Source organism: Paroedura picta, chromosome 2 (assembly GCF_049243985.1).
Source record: "Paroedura picta isolate Pp20150507F chromosome 2, Ppicta_v3.0, whole genome shotgun sequence".
NCBI classification, from domain to species: Eukaryota; Metazoa; Chordata; class Lepidosauria; order Squamata; family Gekkonidae; genus Paroedura; species Paroedura picta.
This window is the reverse complement of record NC_135370.1, coordinates 79336880-79354602: the sequence shown is the minus strand read 5'-3', so window position 1 is coordinate 79354602 and position 17723 is coordinate 79336880. Positions and strand designations below refer to the sequence as shown.

General features: G+C 43.3%; 1 protein-coding gene across 1 annotated transcript; it reads right to left on the bottom strand.

Annotated features, from left to right (window-relative positions):
- Positions 1–872: 872 nt before the first annotated feature.
- LOC143829760 (pepsin A-like) lies at positions 873–12505 on the bottom strand. Its single transcript, XM_077321130.1, has 9 exons — positions 12350–12505; positions 11655–11811; positions 10338–10455; positions 9874–9992; positions 5292–5491; positions 4682–4798; positions 3609–3753; positions 2531–2629; positions 873–1164 (listed from the first exon to the last, which is right to left on the bottom strand). Exons 1-9 carry the CDS (start codon positions 12403–12405, stop codon positions 1012–1014), a joined length of 1164 nt encoding a protein of 387 aa, XP_077177245.1. The 5' UTR covers positions 12406–12505; the 3' UTR covers positions 873–1011.
- Positions 12506–17723: the final 5218 nt, after the last annotated feature.

The following is a 17723-nucleotide window of genomic DNA, read 5'->3' as shown; positions in this document are numbered from 1 at the left end:
TCTGGGATATGCCACAGATTTTTTCCCCTGAAGATTTGTCTTGCAGGAAAAGTGTAGAGATAGCTGGGAGAGAGGCTCAGACTGTCCAGCCTTCCGTGTATCCTTCTCTCAAAACTATTCTTGCTATCAGCCTGTGTAGCTTTTCAACAGTTGCAGCCAGTTGATGTTGACCCCATAAGGCATTCAAGGCAGAAGACATTCAGAGGTGGTTTGCCCATTGGCCTGTCATGGCCGAACCCCAGCTTGTAAGATCTGACAAGATGGTGCTCTGTAGGCCAGAGCCTGTGTAGCTTGTGGGAATTCAAACTCCTGTGTTCAAGAAGTATGGAAGTTACAGGGTTCCTATTCAATGTGCCCCCATGATTCATGCTGGGTTGTGTTTGTACCTTCCAAGTTCTTTTTTATCGGTATCAGGATTTTGTAGGTGTGTGCTGCCATTGCTGCCTATGGACTGGCTCTTTCCGTATATGGTTGACGTGACGAGTACTGTTGACGCTGCTCCTTGATGGGTGGATGGTGGTATCACCATAGTCTTGGGTGGTATTGCTATACTTGCTTTTGCTTAAAATGATTCAATTTTTCTCTTTACCTGTTTCACTTTTGGGAGACCATAGCGTGCCAGTTAAGCTACAGAAATGCTATGCCATTATCAATGGATCGCTATTGTAGCTCACCACATTTGGAATGGGGAAACAGTAATTCAGCATAAAGTGCTCAGTGCTTTGTGCTTAGTTCATCAAATGGAACCAGATGGATTTCCGAGAGAAAAATACAGATGCAAGGAAGTTAAGAAAAAGATAAAACACACTGGGGCTTTATGGCTGCCTTATTAGACAGCTCTGTATTCAGATGGTAAGAAATGCACAATATGATTTCATTTGCTTTTATGGTATTTTATTCTACTGTTATTAGTATTACAACTTGTGGATAGGAAGAATATTGACTAAATGTAGTCCTAAAGAAGTAAAGACTGTCCATAGGGAATTGCGTTGCCAATGGATGTGGTCATGTTCATGCCACAGGGGCCATGCCAACCTGGTTGTTTGCTCTGTCAAAGACACAGTAGTACTGGCGGATGAAGACATCTCCAAGGATCCAGAGTTCCCCAGAGGCGGTGGGGATGTCAATGCTCTGAAAGCCGCTTGTGCAATAGCCTTGTTGGCTCTGAAATAAGAAGTATCAACACACACAGGTGGATTCTACATGTCAATAGCACTGCCGAAGTTGAATTACTAGCAAGGGAGCACTTTGCAGACTCTCTACAGATCTTGAGTAAGATCTGAAAGAACCTTTCCCTGACTGGAAAACATTTTTTTTTCAGATTTCACATTCAAAGTGTCATCCCACCCCCAAGCTGCCACCCACATTATTTCTGAGGGTCCCCCAATCCTCAGGAGTAGATTTTTGGTGCTGAAAAAGGCGGCAAAAGATTGGGGGGGGGGACAAAGGACCCATTCTACCAGCTGATCTCTGCTCATTGTTTTTTGGATCCCACCCATGATGTTCATGAGTCACACTCACATAATCCTGTATGAAATCTTCTGAGAACAGTATGAAAAGTAGGCAAAAGAGTTTTTGCATTGCTAAACTCTTATTGTTTCCAAATCACTTCCTTCCCTCCCATGTTTTATTTGAACACTTGCATGTTATACCATGTGACCCAAAGAGATTTTGGTTGGTTCCACAGGGGGTAGGAACGTATATCTCATCTGCAGTAGCAGCAAGTGGCAGGGAAATTGGCAGGATCCATAATCCACACCCCCTTTCCCTGAACCACTGATGCAACAACAATCATGCTGACCACTCCTGTGTCCAAGAACCCACCTCCATTCTGTAGCTAAAATGTAGCTTGGTTGGGAAAGTGGAAACAGCCCTTGAAAGGGCTCAAGTGAGGAGGATGTGGAGTTTAGCCCTGCCTTGTCCCTTCCACTGCCTATGTATATGGAGTCCACATGTAAGCTTCTGCTGCAGCCCTCTCCACCCTCATTTCCTTTTGAACTAGATCACATCTGGGTTTAAAGGGGAAGGCCACAGGAGTCCCCCAAGTCATACTTGGAATGAACACATGGCATGTACACTCCCTTTATATGTGGGGGCACACTGCTCTGCATTCCACCATGTGAAGCTGATACTATTTTTACACCTGTGATCTCCATGATATCCTCTAGATGTGCATTGTCACACTGTATGGTTAAGCATGGCTGTCACATACATGATGAATTAGTGTTCAGTCAGATACAACAGAGTAGTTTACTGACACATATCAGGTGCAAACAGACTGTCAAATTTGTTGCTAATGGATTATTTAAATCCTGCAATCTCAAAAAAGCATCAGTCGGCCATGCTAGGAGACCAGTCACTTCATATGTCCAGATCACTTTACATGTGGGAAAATGTCTGCAGCTGGCATATGAGCCACTGGAATGGCTCAGTGGGATTGTTTGTCTAGCTCATTTCAGGGCTCAGATTCCAGTCAGGTTTAGAGTATGATTGGGGAGAAGCCCAAAGCTTGATGAAGATGTTTCCTTACCTGGATAACGTAGGCACTAGGAGGCAGAGGGAACTCAATGCCGTTGATGGTGAAGATGATGTCAGGCAGGCTGCTTATGGAGCTGCAGCTGACCATGTACTGGTGAGAGTGGGAGAACAGAGGTTAGTCACATGATGCTGTGCCTTGATCACAGGGGCAAAGTTAAACTGCAATACATGGATCAAACATTAGCCCGAACGGAAATGGCATTAGGCAGGGTGGTATGCACTTCTGAAATCAGCCGCGCTTAGACAGAAACTGCACCCACAATTTTCATGACCAGTGGAGAGGGAACTCATTTCTTGGAAGTCACAGCAGGATTAGCTTTTACAGGATAGTATTGAAAGTCTTGGTCCAGTATCCCATCCCTACTTAATGAAGGGGGAGGGGTAGTATCCTTAACAGTAGCTTATAACCCTTTGCAAGTTCTTTCAGAAAGGGTGGTGTGCTCATGTTTGCCATTTTGTGTTCTTTTTTATTTATATATTTATTATTTATTTTTATATGTATTAGTGATCAGTGATGCATGGACACTCTTGTGCTAGAGCACTTAAACGGGGAGTACATGCAACTGTTTCCCACAAAGTAAAGAAAATTCGAAAGCTTTACGTTAAAAATAATGCCTCTTGGTGGAGAGAGGTAAAAAATGTTTCTAGCAAGAACATATTGTGGGTTGAAAGTGTGAAAAATGTGATATTCCTGTAACAGGTCTTCTTGTTGCACAGCAGACAGCTGATTTCTCCACATCAGCAAAAGTGTTACTGTTGCACATTTATTTTCTCAAATCCCCAGTTTCCCAAAGAAGCCCTTATTGGTATTCTGGAAATGATGGGCTCACAAATCTCCATATACATTCCTTCCTAGCCACCAGATGGAGTTTCTTTGTATATTGAAGAAAGACGGCAGGAAGGCAAGGGTTAAAGAACAATCACAAACTTGTCATTCACATCCCATTTGCCCATGATTCAACTCTAGCCAATATGAGGTAAATGCCAAAAACTTACACACTCGCTCTCCTAAATGGGGTTCAGTATTTGAATCTTGAGTACCTGTAGACGTGTGTCCCACATTTCCTTACCTCACCATTGGAGGACTGGCTGGCACCAATGTAGTACTGAAGGTTATTAATGCCATTAGCAGGACCAGCCAACATGGAAGTACCAGTGTCAACAATAGCTTGGCAGCCACCAGAACAAGCGATTGCCTGGCCATTCATGGTGATGCTGAAGGGAACAAAAGTCAGTATAACATCAAGGGAATAGCTTTAATCTTTCTTGCCACATAGAAACCACAGAGAAATTGGGGGCAAATGTTCCCAGTGTTCTGTGTAAGATCCAACTGCCTTCTTCTTTCATTAAGAACACCTGTTTCCTGCAACTGTTCATAATCAAGGGCAAAAGCTTGGAAGGGCCCTGCAGATTGAAATGAAGATGTAGTGGTCATATTACCTCTGCTGTTTTGTAACACAAGTTTCAGTATCTCACTTATGTGGGAGAAAGGACTAGGGTATATGTGTAGGGGTCACTAATGACAGTGAGACCTATAAATAGCCATCTGCCTGGTAGTCTGATTCAGGCAACAATCGTCCCTGGAAAACCAGTCTGGCAGATTTCTGTAAATTGGAAGTGATTGTTTTTATTTTAAGCCAGCCTTGTATCACTGGTTATAACTGTTATACAAAAATACATTAAAAGTGTGAGCTTTGATCACTGCAGCTCACTCCATCCTATATGACATCATATATTATTAAGGATAGCTCCTTAGTAGACTTCAGTGGCTCTGGTCAAGCAACCACCAAGGCGTGAGGGAATTCTAGGAATGGTAATTTGTCAAGGGCTCTAAGAATTCTGTCAGAAGCTCCTAATCATAAGGACAGTACATGACTATTAAGCCCGTTGAAGCCTCTCAGTGTAGCCATGCCTAAACATATGTCAGCAGGGGGACTATTCAAAAACGTTGATAGGCCATTAATTTTTACAGATTTATTTGGAAGGCTGACAAGTTGCCCTCAGTGATGGGAATGCCTCCTACCCCTCTTCCTGAGCCTTTCTGTACATCTCAATACATGTTAGCACATCCATTTCTGCACTTTGCTTTTGATGACATCCAGAATAACTTGCAGGCTGTCTCAAGATAAGGGAATTTGCTTACCTGTCCACAGTAATCTGCCAGTAGGATTCAGAAGAAAGAGGTATCCAGTTGAGGCTCCCAGAATAGTAAGAGGTGTCAATACCACCAAACATCACAAAACTCCCACTCTGGTCATCACTGAGAAAGGAAAGCAGAAGCCAGTCATGGACAAGAAGCTGATGTGTTAGTTAAGAGCTGGAGCTCTGAACTGAAATACTGTTTCAAGTTTCAGTTCAACCACGAGACCCCACCCCTGCACCTAATATGGGGATGATGCTGACCTACGTGATGCTGTGAAGATGGCTGCAATCAGCCATCTGATTGGAATGACATGGTGCAAGTGTTTGCACAAACTGCTATAGACATATTACCTAAATCTGCACAATTAATCTGTTCACAATAAGTTAAATGGAACTACATGTGAATATGTCATGTAATACGTGCTTCCATTTTTCTAAGAAATGTTTCTCTTGTTACCACTGGAGTCAGATTACCTGTGGAATTAACAGTATTTCCCCCTTAGAGGGAATTGTGGAGGATGAGGGATTCTGTACAAAGCTTTTGTGCTTCCAAGGCAAATTTACATTTAACCCAACAACTTGAAGAGAGATGCACAGCAAACCAGACTTACGAGCTCAGGTAGACGGAAAAGAGATCCTGGGATACCAAGTTTTCACTCATCATGTTGTCAAAGACAGGTGTGGCTCCAGAAGAGGAGATGCTGGGGTAAGCCAGACCCAGGATGCCATCAAAGGGAGAGTAATAGAGGAAGGAACCTGGCTCAGTCTCACTCAGGCCAAAGATCTGGTTGGTAACCTCAATGCTTCCCACCTAAGTGAAAGAGTAGAGACAATTAGACACAAGACAAAGCCCAAGCAGTGTGTTCTGCAGTTCCTAAATGTCTTACAATTGTATTGTGGTATGAGTTTTCCTGGATAGCCCTACCAAATCTCTGAAGCTAAGGAGAATCAGCCTAGGTTAGTATTTGGAGGGGAGATCAACCAAGGAATACACTGAGGTAGACACTGGAAAACCACTTCTGAATATCCCATGCCCTGTAAACCTCACAGGTCAATAGGTCAATTGCAACTTGATGGCAAAAAAGAAAGACAGGAAAAGGTTTTCCTGAGTCAAAGGCAGAAGTCACCCCAAGACTACTGTTCTGATTACAACAGACTATAATATAGTTACCATTCTGGAATTATGAAGAGATACTGATTTCATTTACTGCAGTGAAGATCAGTATAGTTTTCACACTCTCACTTCAGAGAACCTATTCCACAATTATGTATATGCTACGGAATCTCTGCACATTGCAGATCTGTTCACAATCTGTTCACCTCTGCATTCCAGGTCACTTAGGCTACAAAGCCAGCTAGGTCATGTTAAAGTTATACTAGTTCTGCATGAACCAGAAGTGCACTATTTTATATACAGGCCACTATAGATGGCATTGGATTAGTAGCAGTAAGCATGGTGTCTTTTGAGGAAATTTGGCCTCCATTAGTGATATTCTCACTGTGGTGCCTTGATATGTTTTCCTGGAATACATTTAGGAAACCAACAGTCTAGTGTCCTGATGAGGATTTTAAAAACATGGTATAATGAGGGGTTTGCTCTTTTGTCCAGTTTAAGGTGAGAGCTCATGGATACTTAGGCCTGTAAAACTTTGACTCCACAAACTAAATGCTCACTAGTCATATATGGCAACTCATCAGGGACTTGATAATTCTCCAGTTTTACTGTTACCTTGGAACTCTAAAAACAATAGCATCTGGCAAGGCAGAAGTCAGGGATGCATTCAGTTTGGTGGTCATAAGTTGTGCAAGCCTAGAATATGTCCAGATGGGACTCAGTCATGGGCTTGGCCATTTGGTTGGTGAACCATCCGCTTAATGCTCCACCAGATGCCCTCTCAGACCTGCTAGAGGGGGTGGCCACCTGGGCACTGGAGTTCTCCAGACTGGTTGTTCTGGGTGACTTCAACATTCATGTGGATCTCCTGACCTCTGGAGATGGCCAGGACTTAGTGCCATCCATGGTGACACTGGGGCTCTTGCACAGTGTTGCCAGCCCTACCCATCATGCAGGTCACACCCTGGATCTGAAATTTCGTGTGAGTGTAAATGTGGATCTGATTGTAGTTAACCCCATTTCATGGTTATTATTATTATTATTTAATTTTTTAGACCGCCCTTCTCCCAATAGGTCTCAGGGCGGTTTACAACATAAATAGTTAAAACACAATAAAATCCCCATAAAAACCCCAATTAAAAGTTACATATAACATATCACATAACATATAGCGGCGGTGGTCACAATTCTGATCTTAGTTCAGCCTGGTGGAGAGAATAATGTTCAGAAGAGGGTGGCACCAGTACAATACATCTAACCATTATCTCGGTGTTAGAGATCTCAATATTGGAGGGGATCCTCTGATGGATTAGTGGGAGAGCTGCCCTGGCCTCAACCATATGCCTGGCGGAAGAGCTCCGTCTTACAGGCCCTGCGGAAAGCTGGTAGATCCTGCAGGGCCCTTAGCTCTTCTGGGAGCTCGTTCCACCAGGTCGGGGCCAGGACTGAAAAGGCCCTGGCCCGGGTCGAGGCCAGGCGAACATCCCGTGGGCCCGGGACAACCAGTAAATTCATACCCGCAGAGCGGAGTGCCCTGCGGGGGGCATAAGCAACTGCTATACTCTGAAGGCCTGGCTCCGTGTGCTGCCCCCACCCTCTTTAAGTGGAGTACGTATTTTAGTCTACCGACAGATATTTATGGATCCTGGTGGATTCCTGAATGCTCTGTGGGATTCAATGCCTCCTGGTGCCTGGTGATTTGGTCAGCACCTGGCACAGTCAGATGGTGGCCACCATCAATGAGACCTCTTCCCAATGCCCTCTCCACCCCAACCTTAAGTGAGCACCTTGGTACACTGAGGAGCTATGTAAGAGAAAACGGGAGCTGAGATGATTAAGGCAAGTGTAGAGGAAGACTTTATGGGATGCTTGTGAGTGCCTATGAGATGGGTGTGAAGGTGGCTAAACATGAGTTTTATGCAGTCTCCATTGTGCCTGCGAGCTCACATCTGGTACTATTATTTCGGGTAATTCAGTCGCTTTCCCCCCTCAAAAATGGACACTCAAAGAAAGTCAATTGGAAATTAGCTGTGAAGCATTTGTGAGCTATTTCACAGACTAAGTCTCATTGCTCCACTGCAACCTTTCACAATGCTTGATAACAGTAAGAGATCTGGAGGCCCCCTAGCCATCTTTGGAGGCTCTATTTGAAGGCTTCAGAGGGCCCCCACTAACTGATAGATGGCTAATTTAGATGAGGCCACCCAATTGCTCACTTGCCCACATGCCCCCTGTCCTCCTTGGTAGCTCAAATTGAGCGATGAGAAGACTGGAGGCCCCCTACAGAAAATTAAAAACCTCTCCCTGTCCACTGATGTGTTACCAAGGCAGCTGAAAGAAGCAGTGGTCCAACAGTGGTTGAAGAAGCCATCACTGGATCTGCAGAACCTGGCCAACTACCCCCCTACCCCTCTTGTGTTTCTGGGGAAGGTGGCTGAAAGGGCCACCGTTGACCAGCTTATAGCATAACTAGATAAAGCTTTGACTTTCAACCCATTCCATTTGAGCTTCTAACTTGGCCAGGGGTGGAGATGGTCTTAGTCATCCTAATGGATGATCTCTGGCGCCAGCTGAATTGGGGTGGGTTGACACTGCTTATTATGTTAGACCTCACGGTAGTGTTAAACATGGTAGGTTATGAGCTGCTCACTCACTACCTTGCTGACATGGGAATACGGAGGACTGCCTTACAATGGCTGATCTCTTTCCTCTGTGATCACAGACAGAGGGTTACATTGCGAGACAACCAATTGTGCCACTGGCAGCACTTATGTGGAGTTCTGCAGGGCAGTTTTGCCTCCCACTTTATTCAACATCTTCATGTGCCTTCTAGCCCAGCTGGTCCAGAGATTCAGGCTTGGATGACATCAATAAGCTGACACCCAGCTTTATCTTCTGATGGATGACCACCTGGATTCACTCCCAGAGACATTTGCCAGTTATTTGGTAGCAGTGACAGTCTGACTAAAGGAGAACTGTCTGAAAGTCCTGTGGCAGGGTAGGAAAGGAGCAGGAGAGGAAGCATGCTTCCCTTGCACAGATGGTGTGCAGCTAACAACTGCATCAACCACAAGGAACTTAGGTATGATCCTTGATTCCTCCTTATCTATGGAGGCTCAGGTCAATAGAGTAGCTCAGCTAGCATTTTACCATCTCCACCAGGCCAAGCTACTAGCACCCTACCAGGCCCTGGAGCACCTAGCCACAGTGATCCATATGACAGTCACTTCCAGGCTAGACTTCTGTAATGCTTCTACACAGACCGACCCCTGTCCTTGACCTGAAAACTGTAGCTAGTTCAGAATGCAGCAGCACAGGTCCTCACAAGAACATCTCGGAAGGCCTATATTTGGCCTTTTCTTAGGCAACTGTACTGGCTCCCTGTTGAATTCTGGATCAAATTCAAGATCTTGGTATTGACCTTTAAGGCCATGCACAGTCTGGGCTTGGCATACCTGAGGAACTGACTAACTGCCTATATCCCCCCAAAAGCACTTCACTCTGCTAATATGAACCGGTTGGTATCCCCAGGCCTAGAGAAGTACATCTCACCTCAAACAGGGCCAGGGTCTTTTCGATCTTGGCCTCCACCTGATGGAACAAGTTCCTGCAAGACCTGAGGGCCTTACAGGAACTTCTTCATTTCTGAAGGGCCTGCAAGACGGAGCTTTTCCACCAGACTTCTGGTTGGGTCCAGTAAACAACTGATAATGAATGAATCTTCCCTAAAATCAACATACCCCCTGAGTGGGAGAGGTGTTGCGGAAACTAGGATTGATGGCCAATGTAGGCAGAGTAGTTTTAACTGCTTTAATTGTATTGCTTAACTGTAATTTATTATTTTTAATGTAGCTATGATGTATTCTAAATTACCTTCCCGGGCCAGTAATGCTGAGGGGATGGTATAGAAATCCAATTATAAATAAATATAAAATAAATAAAATAAGTACACTGTGAAGGTTTTGCCATATATAAGATCCAAATGGAATACAATTTTGTTTCTCCCATCATTCACATACACTCATGCCTATGTCCCTTCCCAAGAATTACTAATCTTTCTGTTTCCCTTATCAGCTTACCTGGACAGTGTCATAGGCCAGGAATCCAGTCATGCTCCCAGTGCCATAGGTGACAGAGAGACTCTCGCTAGTGGCCTGGTAGGTGGAAGATTGTTGGGGGTTGAAGCGGTTGTGGTTGGCTGCAAGTACAACAAACAAGTCCATAATGTTCTGGCATTCAGATGATGTCCACTGTGTGTGTGTTTAAGTGCTGGAGCTCAAGATGCCTCAAAGTAATGGTTTCTGTTATGGAAGCTCTGCCACCTAACCTCAGTTGCAAGCAAATTGGTCATCATTGTGAAGGAAAAACAGCTTGAAAAGGAATACTCTTTTCAGTGCTATGGCGAGCCCAAGGTCACCCAGCTGGCTACATGTGGAAGAGGAGCAGGGAATCAAACCCAGCTCACCAGATTAGAAATCTGTGCTTCTAACCATCAAGCTGGACAACTAACTAATTTCTCATTCAAATGTGAAATGGTACTTACAGCAAGCTTCACTAGAGCAGTACACAGAGGGGACCCACAAGTTAGATGAGCCAGTGTCGAAGAGGACAATGAACTGCTGTGGTGGAGTACCGATTTCAATGGTGCCAATGTACTCAATCTGTGAGAACAAAAAAAATAGGTTAGTATAAGGCGTGTGCATCAGTGCTCTCCATACCAAAGGCGTGATCTTGGAAAGACTATTATTTTAAAGAAGGTGCTGGTTGGGATCACTGCTTGTGTAAATGAACCAGTTCCACTTTCCTTTCTGAGGAAACGGTTTTGCAGGGTTTTGTACTGTTTAAAAAACCTACAGAGCCTGGTTGACCAGAAGTGACATCAAGACAAAATGTATGTGCATAGAAACTGTTGTCTGTTTCCAGTGTTCTGCAGAGTATATAACTAAGCAGAATATAAAGGGTGTCCTGCAGGGGGCATTGGAATTTCCTGATGATTTTCAAATTGTCTTCTCTAGTTGGATCAGTTGACTCAACAGATGATTTTTCTGCTTTTTGAGCACACTTCCTACCTGCTCGCCTCTAGAACAGTTGTTGATCAGAAGAATGACTGCACACAACAGCTAGCTAAATAGTTTAGGTCTCTGTCTTTCTCTTCCTATACATAGTTGTTTATCTTCATAAATAAAACTATCATATTGTGATATTCTCAACTACATTAACTCTTAGTCTTCAAACTGCAGCATGCTCTGTTCTCTCTGCACAGTCAAAGTCTGCCAGCGCCCAACCCAAGTGAACATATCTGGTTTATTGCTTCTGAGCCACCAGATCAGGGTGCCATTGGTTATGTTCAGTTTAGGCTGGGGTTATTCTGGCATTGCTAAAAAGCTGCTAGGCTAATTTTTGCTTATGCTGTGCTGTCTCTGTCTAGCTTTGAAACTCACCAAGTTCAATGTGTATGGAAGTATGGAGGCAGGAGTAAACAAAGGCAATTTGGGGCTCATATTCTATGTGCTATTCTCAACCACATTAACCCTTCAACTGGAATTTAAAGGTGGCCCTTTGCAGATAAATACTGGCTAAGCAAACTCAATGAACTGGCAGTACACTTGCGAGAAATCCAAGGATGATTAACAAAGAGCATGGATTATTGGAAAGCACAAGGTTGGGTTGAATGATTCCTGATGTATATAGAAAAGATCAGGTGTTGAACCTACCAAATGTTTCTTTCTAAAACGAACTGACAGTCATGGGCCAGCACAGAGCATTGCTCGGGTCCCTCTCCCCACACCCACTAGACCTCAGTATGCCCAGGACAGTAGCATATACTTTGAGGTATATCCCCCTGATCAAGAATACTCACATCCATGTAATTCTCCAAGGGCTCAGCAGCATTGGCATTGGCTTGGCTGGGGAAGTACTTTGAGCCCAAGTTGTAAGGATGTTTCTCAAGGAATTTTTCCAGCAGTCCATTTTCTTTAAGGCTTTGCCTCAGGGATTTCCCCTTCTTCAGGGGGACCCTGAACAGCGGAGAGTGGGAAAGAGGGGAGAGAGGGATGAGACATTAAAAGGAATGATCTTTGTTATTGAAGATTTTTCATATTCAGTTTTTCTTTTATGATTTTCATTATTTGCCTTGCAGTAGACCTTGGAGATAAAAATTAATAATTGCTTAACACTTCACGTACCTGATGAAATGAGCTCTGGTTCATGAGCATGCTAGCAGCATTAGAAGGTTTTTTGTTTTGTTTTTTAAATTAGTTTCTAAAATGCCACTGGACTCGTTTTCTTTTGCTTCACATATATTCAAAAGTATAGAAATAAGGTAGTTCTCATCATAAATATTTATGTGAAAGATAGAATATAGTGGGAGAAAAAGGGCTGTCTTCAAATTGCAGGTAGAAAACAGATGGCCAACATGGTTTTATGGCTTGTTTAGCATTACAATAGAAAATTTTCCAGAAGAGATGGTTTTCATGACATTTAAGGATGGGATTAGATATTCCAGAAGATGACAATCATTCTGTCTATAAAGAAAAATGAATGTTCAATACTTACTTGGTCACCAGGCACTGAGAAAGTGCCACCAGACCGAGAAGCAGAAGCCACTTCATGATTCCTTGTTTATCCCCAAGCCGTTGATAGAAATGAAGAGTGGAACCCAATGTACAGCAGTAACAGAGAGCTGCTCCTTATATACATTCAGCTCCAGGCCTTTCCTATCATATTCATGAGTCTGATAAGAAATGCAAACTTTCTTGATAAGATATTTTTAATGTCCTTAGAGACTTGGAAAATTTTTTCCAGTTCAGCCATCTTTCATTTGCATTAGGCACATGATTGAATTACATTTGTTTGTCATAGTAAAATAAAACAGGACAGTGATACTTAAGACTAACACAGTTTTTTTATTTACTATATATGACATTACATCCTGCCAGGACACATGGGTAACTGGGGACCAAGATAGTGTGTCTCAAATCTTATAAATTGTATGAATATTCTATATCATGTACTTTCCTACTTAACTTTGGACCATAAGAGTAAACAAACATTCTTTCTAAAATAAATGTTGCAAGGAATAGTATAATTTTCACTATATTCTCTTTTTGTGATCCAGGACTTCAAAGCTTTACACAATGGATGGCTGTACATCTAGCCTAGCTCCTCTGATTATAATGACCCAGGGAAAACTATCAAACATCTCTTAGGCAACTAGAGAAATAAATGCATATTGTTTATTAAATATTTATATTAAGCAGAAAAACATATAGATCAATGTCATTATTAACATTTAAAGCAGCACTCCATAAAATAATAATAAGCCTGTTGAAACAACAGTGTCTCACATACTTTCCTAAAAGAAGGAAAGTATTTTTAAGAATTCCATTGGCAACTAGAGATGCCAGCTCTGGGTTGGGAAATACATGGAGCCTTTGGGAGTAGAGCTAAGAGTGGGTGGGATTTGGAGTTGGGAGGGACCTCGATGAAGTATAATGCTCCATCCTCCAAAGCAGCCACGTTCTCCAGAGGAACTGATCTCGGTCACCTGGAAATCAGTTGTAATTCCAGGGGATTCCCAGGTCTCACTTGTGAACTGGCATCCCTACTGGCAACTCATTCCAAAAGGCTGGACTAATGCCTGAATATGCCTAGAACATGTTATAGTGCAGGAACTCCATATTTTCTCTGTGCTTACTAGGAAAATGCAGTTTCTACAGCTTGTGCTGTACAAAATAGTTTAACAAGTTATTTGAATAAAGGATAAGGGACTGGGGTAAATAACAGGTTGTAGCATATACCACTGCTTCCAGCGCTCCGTAAAAAGGCTCCGACTCTGTAGATTTTGCAGTGTTAATATTTATGCTTTGCTTCAGTTCTATCTTTTAGAGTTCCACAATCCTAAACTAACTGCATTGTTTACTAAATGCCTTATTTTTCTTGATTGTCTGGACTCACTGTATACAACCTGCCTTGAGGACCTGTGGTCCTAAATAATGCAAATAGGTAGAGTCCGGTAGCGTGGCAGACATGGAAGCTGACGTGCCAGTGACATCAGCATAGTTGATGGTGTCTGCTGTTTTTGGAACTTTCTAAAAGTTTTATTTCAGCATCCTACTTGAAGGCCAACCCCATCCTGTCCCACTTTATTTATTTTACGTTTCTGATCTCCCTTTGAAATGGGTATGTTTTAAAACACGCAAGCTGCGTCAAGTCCTTATGAGGGATCCAGATGCTATTTCCTTACCTACTGTACCTGTTACAGGGGAAACAATATTTCATTACATTTGAACCATCACCTTTAGGGATTGGGAAAGTATGATTTCCTCCTTTGCTTCATGGTGTAATTGTTGCATTTCTCTGTGTAGCAATAAGGTGGCTGCACATCTTGCATGTTTTGCTGTATTCCTAAGACTTTATTAAGCATATATCTAAAAATGTAGAATATGTGATGAACAGATGTCCAGAAGCACTGGTATCATTGAGGTCCCCACTGTCAGAGAGCTGATGTTGGCTATAGCTCCCATCCAAGTAGAGGCTTGGTAGAAAACCCAGATTTGCTCCTGTGTAATATATGAAACTGCCCATAGTATCATAATTAACTGGAGTGTGACAGTGCAGTGAAAACTGACAAAATTCCCCTGTTCCATTTTGTAACCCTTTTAAATACGCATTCTTTCCCAAAGGGACTGCCACTCTCTGTTTTTTACAACTCAGGTACGGGAAATTCGCTTTGGTCCCAAAAACAAGGTAGTCCTTCCACAGCAGCAATAGCTCCATTCTCTCCTTTTTGCCCCTTTCTCTCCTTGAACAGTTTTACGGTGCTGTTACATTTTTCATTGCCATCAGCCCATGGGGTGTCCCAGCTCTGAGTGGTTCCTGCAAGGGCTGGAGTGAGGACTGCATCAGCCCCGAACAGTGAAGTTGTGACTTAACCCTCTGGTTCTCCTGGTACTGGCCACTATCTCGAATTGCTTGGAAAGTGGGATTGTTTTATCTACACAGGTCCTCTGTCCCAGAACTTTGAGCCGACAACAGAATTTACTTTCTCATTAATGCTATCAGGATCTTGAACTGCTCTGGACAAGCAAACTTCAAGAAACTGATGATGTTTTCCAAGTAACCACGAACAAAATGGTTGGAGGACTGAGGTGAACTTTATATCAGTCTGATATTGTCATGATGCCCTCTTAAAGCATATTTGTTCCTTTATCTTAATAATGAAAATGGCAAGAAGTTAAATGTTATTTGAAAGACTAGCTACTTATCAGCTGTTGCCTGGTACTAGGCATAGCTTGTTAGTAGAGAGAATTTAACCTCCATTCCAAGACAAAGTTTCAGCAAAGTGCCTTTTGATTTGTGCTGAATTGGCCACCATCCCCCTTTGGTTTTTAAAAATTCTTTCAGGAGCTGCCAGCCAAAAAGCAAAACCATTTTAGCTTCAATTGTGAAAGACTCCCTTTCCCTAAGGGGTGGCCAAACTGCAGCTCTCCAGATGTCCATGGACTACAACTCCTATGATCCCCTGCCAGCATCCACAGGGTACCCTATGTGTGCTGACAGGGAATCATGGGAGTTGTAGTCCATAGACATCTGGAAAGCTGCAGATTGGCCACCCGACTCTGTGCTGTGCATCCTTAGCTTCTTTACTTAAAGCAGCTTTCTGTAAGCAAGGTAACACCAGCATGCAAATATAGTTCCTTTCCATCTTGTTTAATTACTGCATGGTATTGTGCAGGGCCTGTAAGACGGAGCTCTTCCGCCAGGCATATGGTTGAGGCCAGGGCAGCTCTCCCACTAACCCATCAGAGGATCCCCTCCAATATTGAGATCTCTAACACCGAGATCATGGTTAGATCTATTGTATTGGTGCCACCCTCTTCTGAACATTATTCTCCCCACCAGGCTGAACTAAGATCAGAATTGTGACCACCGCCGCTATATGTTATGTTATATGTAACTTTTAATTGGGGTTTTTATGGGGATTTTATTGTGTTTTAACTATTTATGTTGTAAACCGCCCTGAGACCTATTGGGAGAAGGGCGGTCTAGAAATTAAATAATAATAATAATAATAATAATAATAATAATAATAATAATAATAAGAGCCTCTTGTGGTGCAGTGGTAAGGCAGCAGACATGCAGTCTGAAGCTCTGCCCATGAGACAGATCCCAGCAGCCGGCTCAAGGTTGACTCAGCCTTCCATTCTTCCAAGGGTGGCAAAATGAGTACCCAGCTTGCTGGGGGGGGGGGGTAAACAGTAATGACTGGGGAAGGCACTGGCAAACCACCCCGTATTGAGTCTGCCATGGAAACACTAGAGCAGTGGTCCTCAACCTTTTTATCACCAGGGACCGGTCAACACTTGATAATTTTATTGAGGCCCGGGGGGATATTCTTTTGCCAAGAGACGTCACCACCGCCGCCTGAGCTCCTGCTACAATTGCTTTCCCGCCGGCACCCCTGACTTCCTGCCACCCGTGGGGGGGTTGCCAGCAGCAGCTGTGCAGTGCCGAGGGGGAGCCCCAGACATGGTAGCCGCTGGAGAGCACCAAAGGTGAGCCGGCGACAGAGTGGCAGGGCAGCCCCTGAGGCAGCAGCCGGGGAGGAGGACGAGGAGGAACCGCAGCCCGGTATTGACTGATCCACGGACTGGTCCCAGTCCCCGGGCCGGGTGTTGGGGACCACTGCGCTAGAGGACGTCACCCCAAGGATCAGACATACCCAGTGCTTGCACAGGGGATACCTTTACCTTTTTTAATGACAGTATTGTCTCCCTATTTCTCATTGCAAACATATATCATTTCAGCTATGTTCTAAATTTATATGTGCTTACCTGAGAGAACGTAACCACCATCTCTAGTACATGTATCTCTATGGGAAAATGTATGTGAGTTCTGAGCCCCAACCCACTAATAACATGGGGACTTCCTGTATTCTTGTTCAGAGTGGATTAGGTGTGGGGGCTCCCCCTCCCCAGTCACTACCCCTAAATTCCTAGTTATTTCTCAAGCTGGAGCTGGTAACCCTAATAATACACCTGGATAAAGAATGTTAGCTGATCTGTCAGTCAAGTTTTATTGCACAGCTGTCACATACTCAAATTAAAATATCACATGATATCCAAAACAAGCACCCTAACTGCTATCCTATTTGTTGTAGCTTTGATTCATCCTATTTAAGACAGCCATTTGTTTTCTCGGTGCTCTCTATATTACATCTTCATGATCTCTGGGTATGCACAGGCTGGGTTTGGCTTCTATTTTCTTCTCTAGTCCTTCCCTCCCATTCAGAAATGAAGACATGTATTTAACATTTCATTTACTCTAAGCATTAGGCTACATTCTCTATATACAGGCCAATAACTGGTAATTTAACCATTTGTAATTCCTTTCCTTCTTGGTTAGAGACTGGAGTCTTCAAGTACCCAGTACTTTCCTAATAGCAGGCACAAGGCTGAAATCAACTAACCTCTAAATCTTTATTTGATAAACTAAAGATAGTGAACTCGTATCTCTTGCTTTGCAGGCTGCATAGTAGCAAAGGAAAGCAAGCAATTCTGTTATCATAGGCAGCAAAGGTGTTCTTCCAAAGAGCTCTTGAATCCTTGTCCCTAAAGACCTTAACAGCAGCTAGTGGAAAGTGTTACATCCAAATGCAGATCAAGTTTGTGGCACATGATAAAGGTGTATATTACAGCATACAGTTACTAGTATGAAATAGGAATTTAACTCCTCTAAAGTTAAATACATGCAACACAGAGAATAGAGACACATCCAGAAGACAGCTATCCATGCTCTTCATTCTGGCATTGTACCATAAAAGCTTGAATATAGACAGTGGTCTAAGGCTACTGAATAGTCACCATGAGACTGGCTATGTAGACGCATAGTGTACAGTGGTTCTGATCAGTTTGGTAGAGAAGCAGCA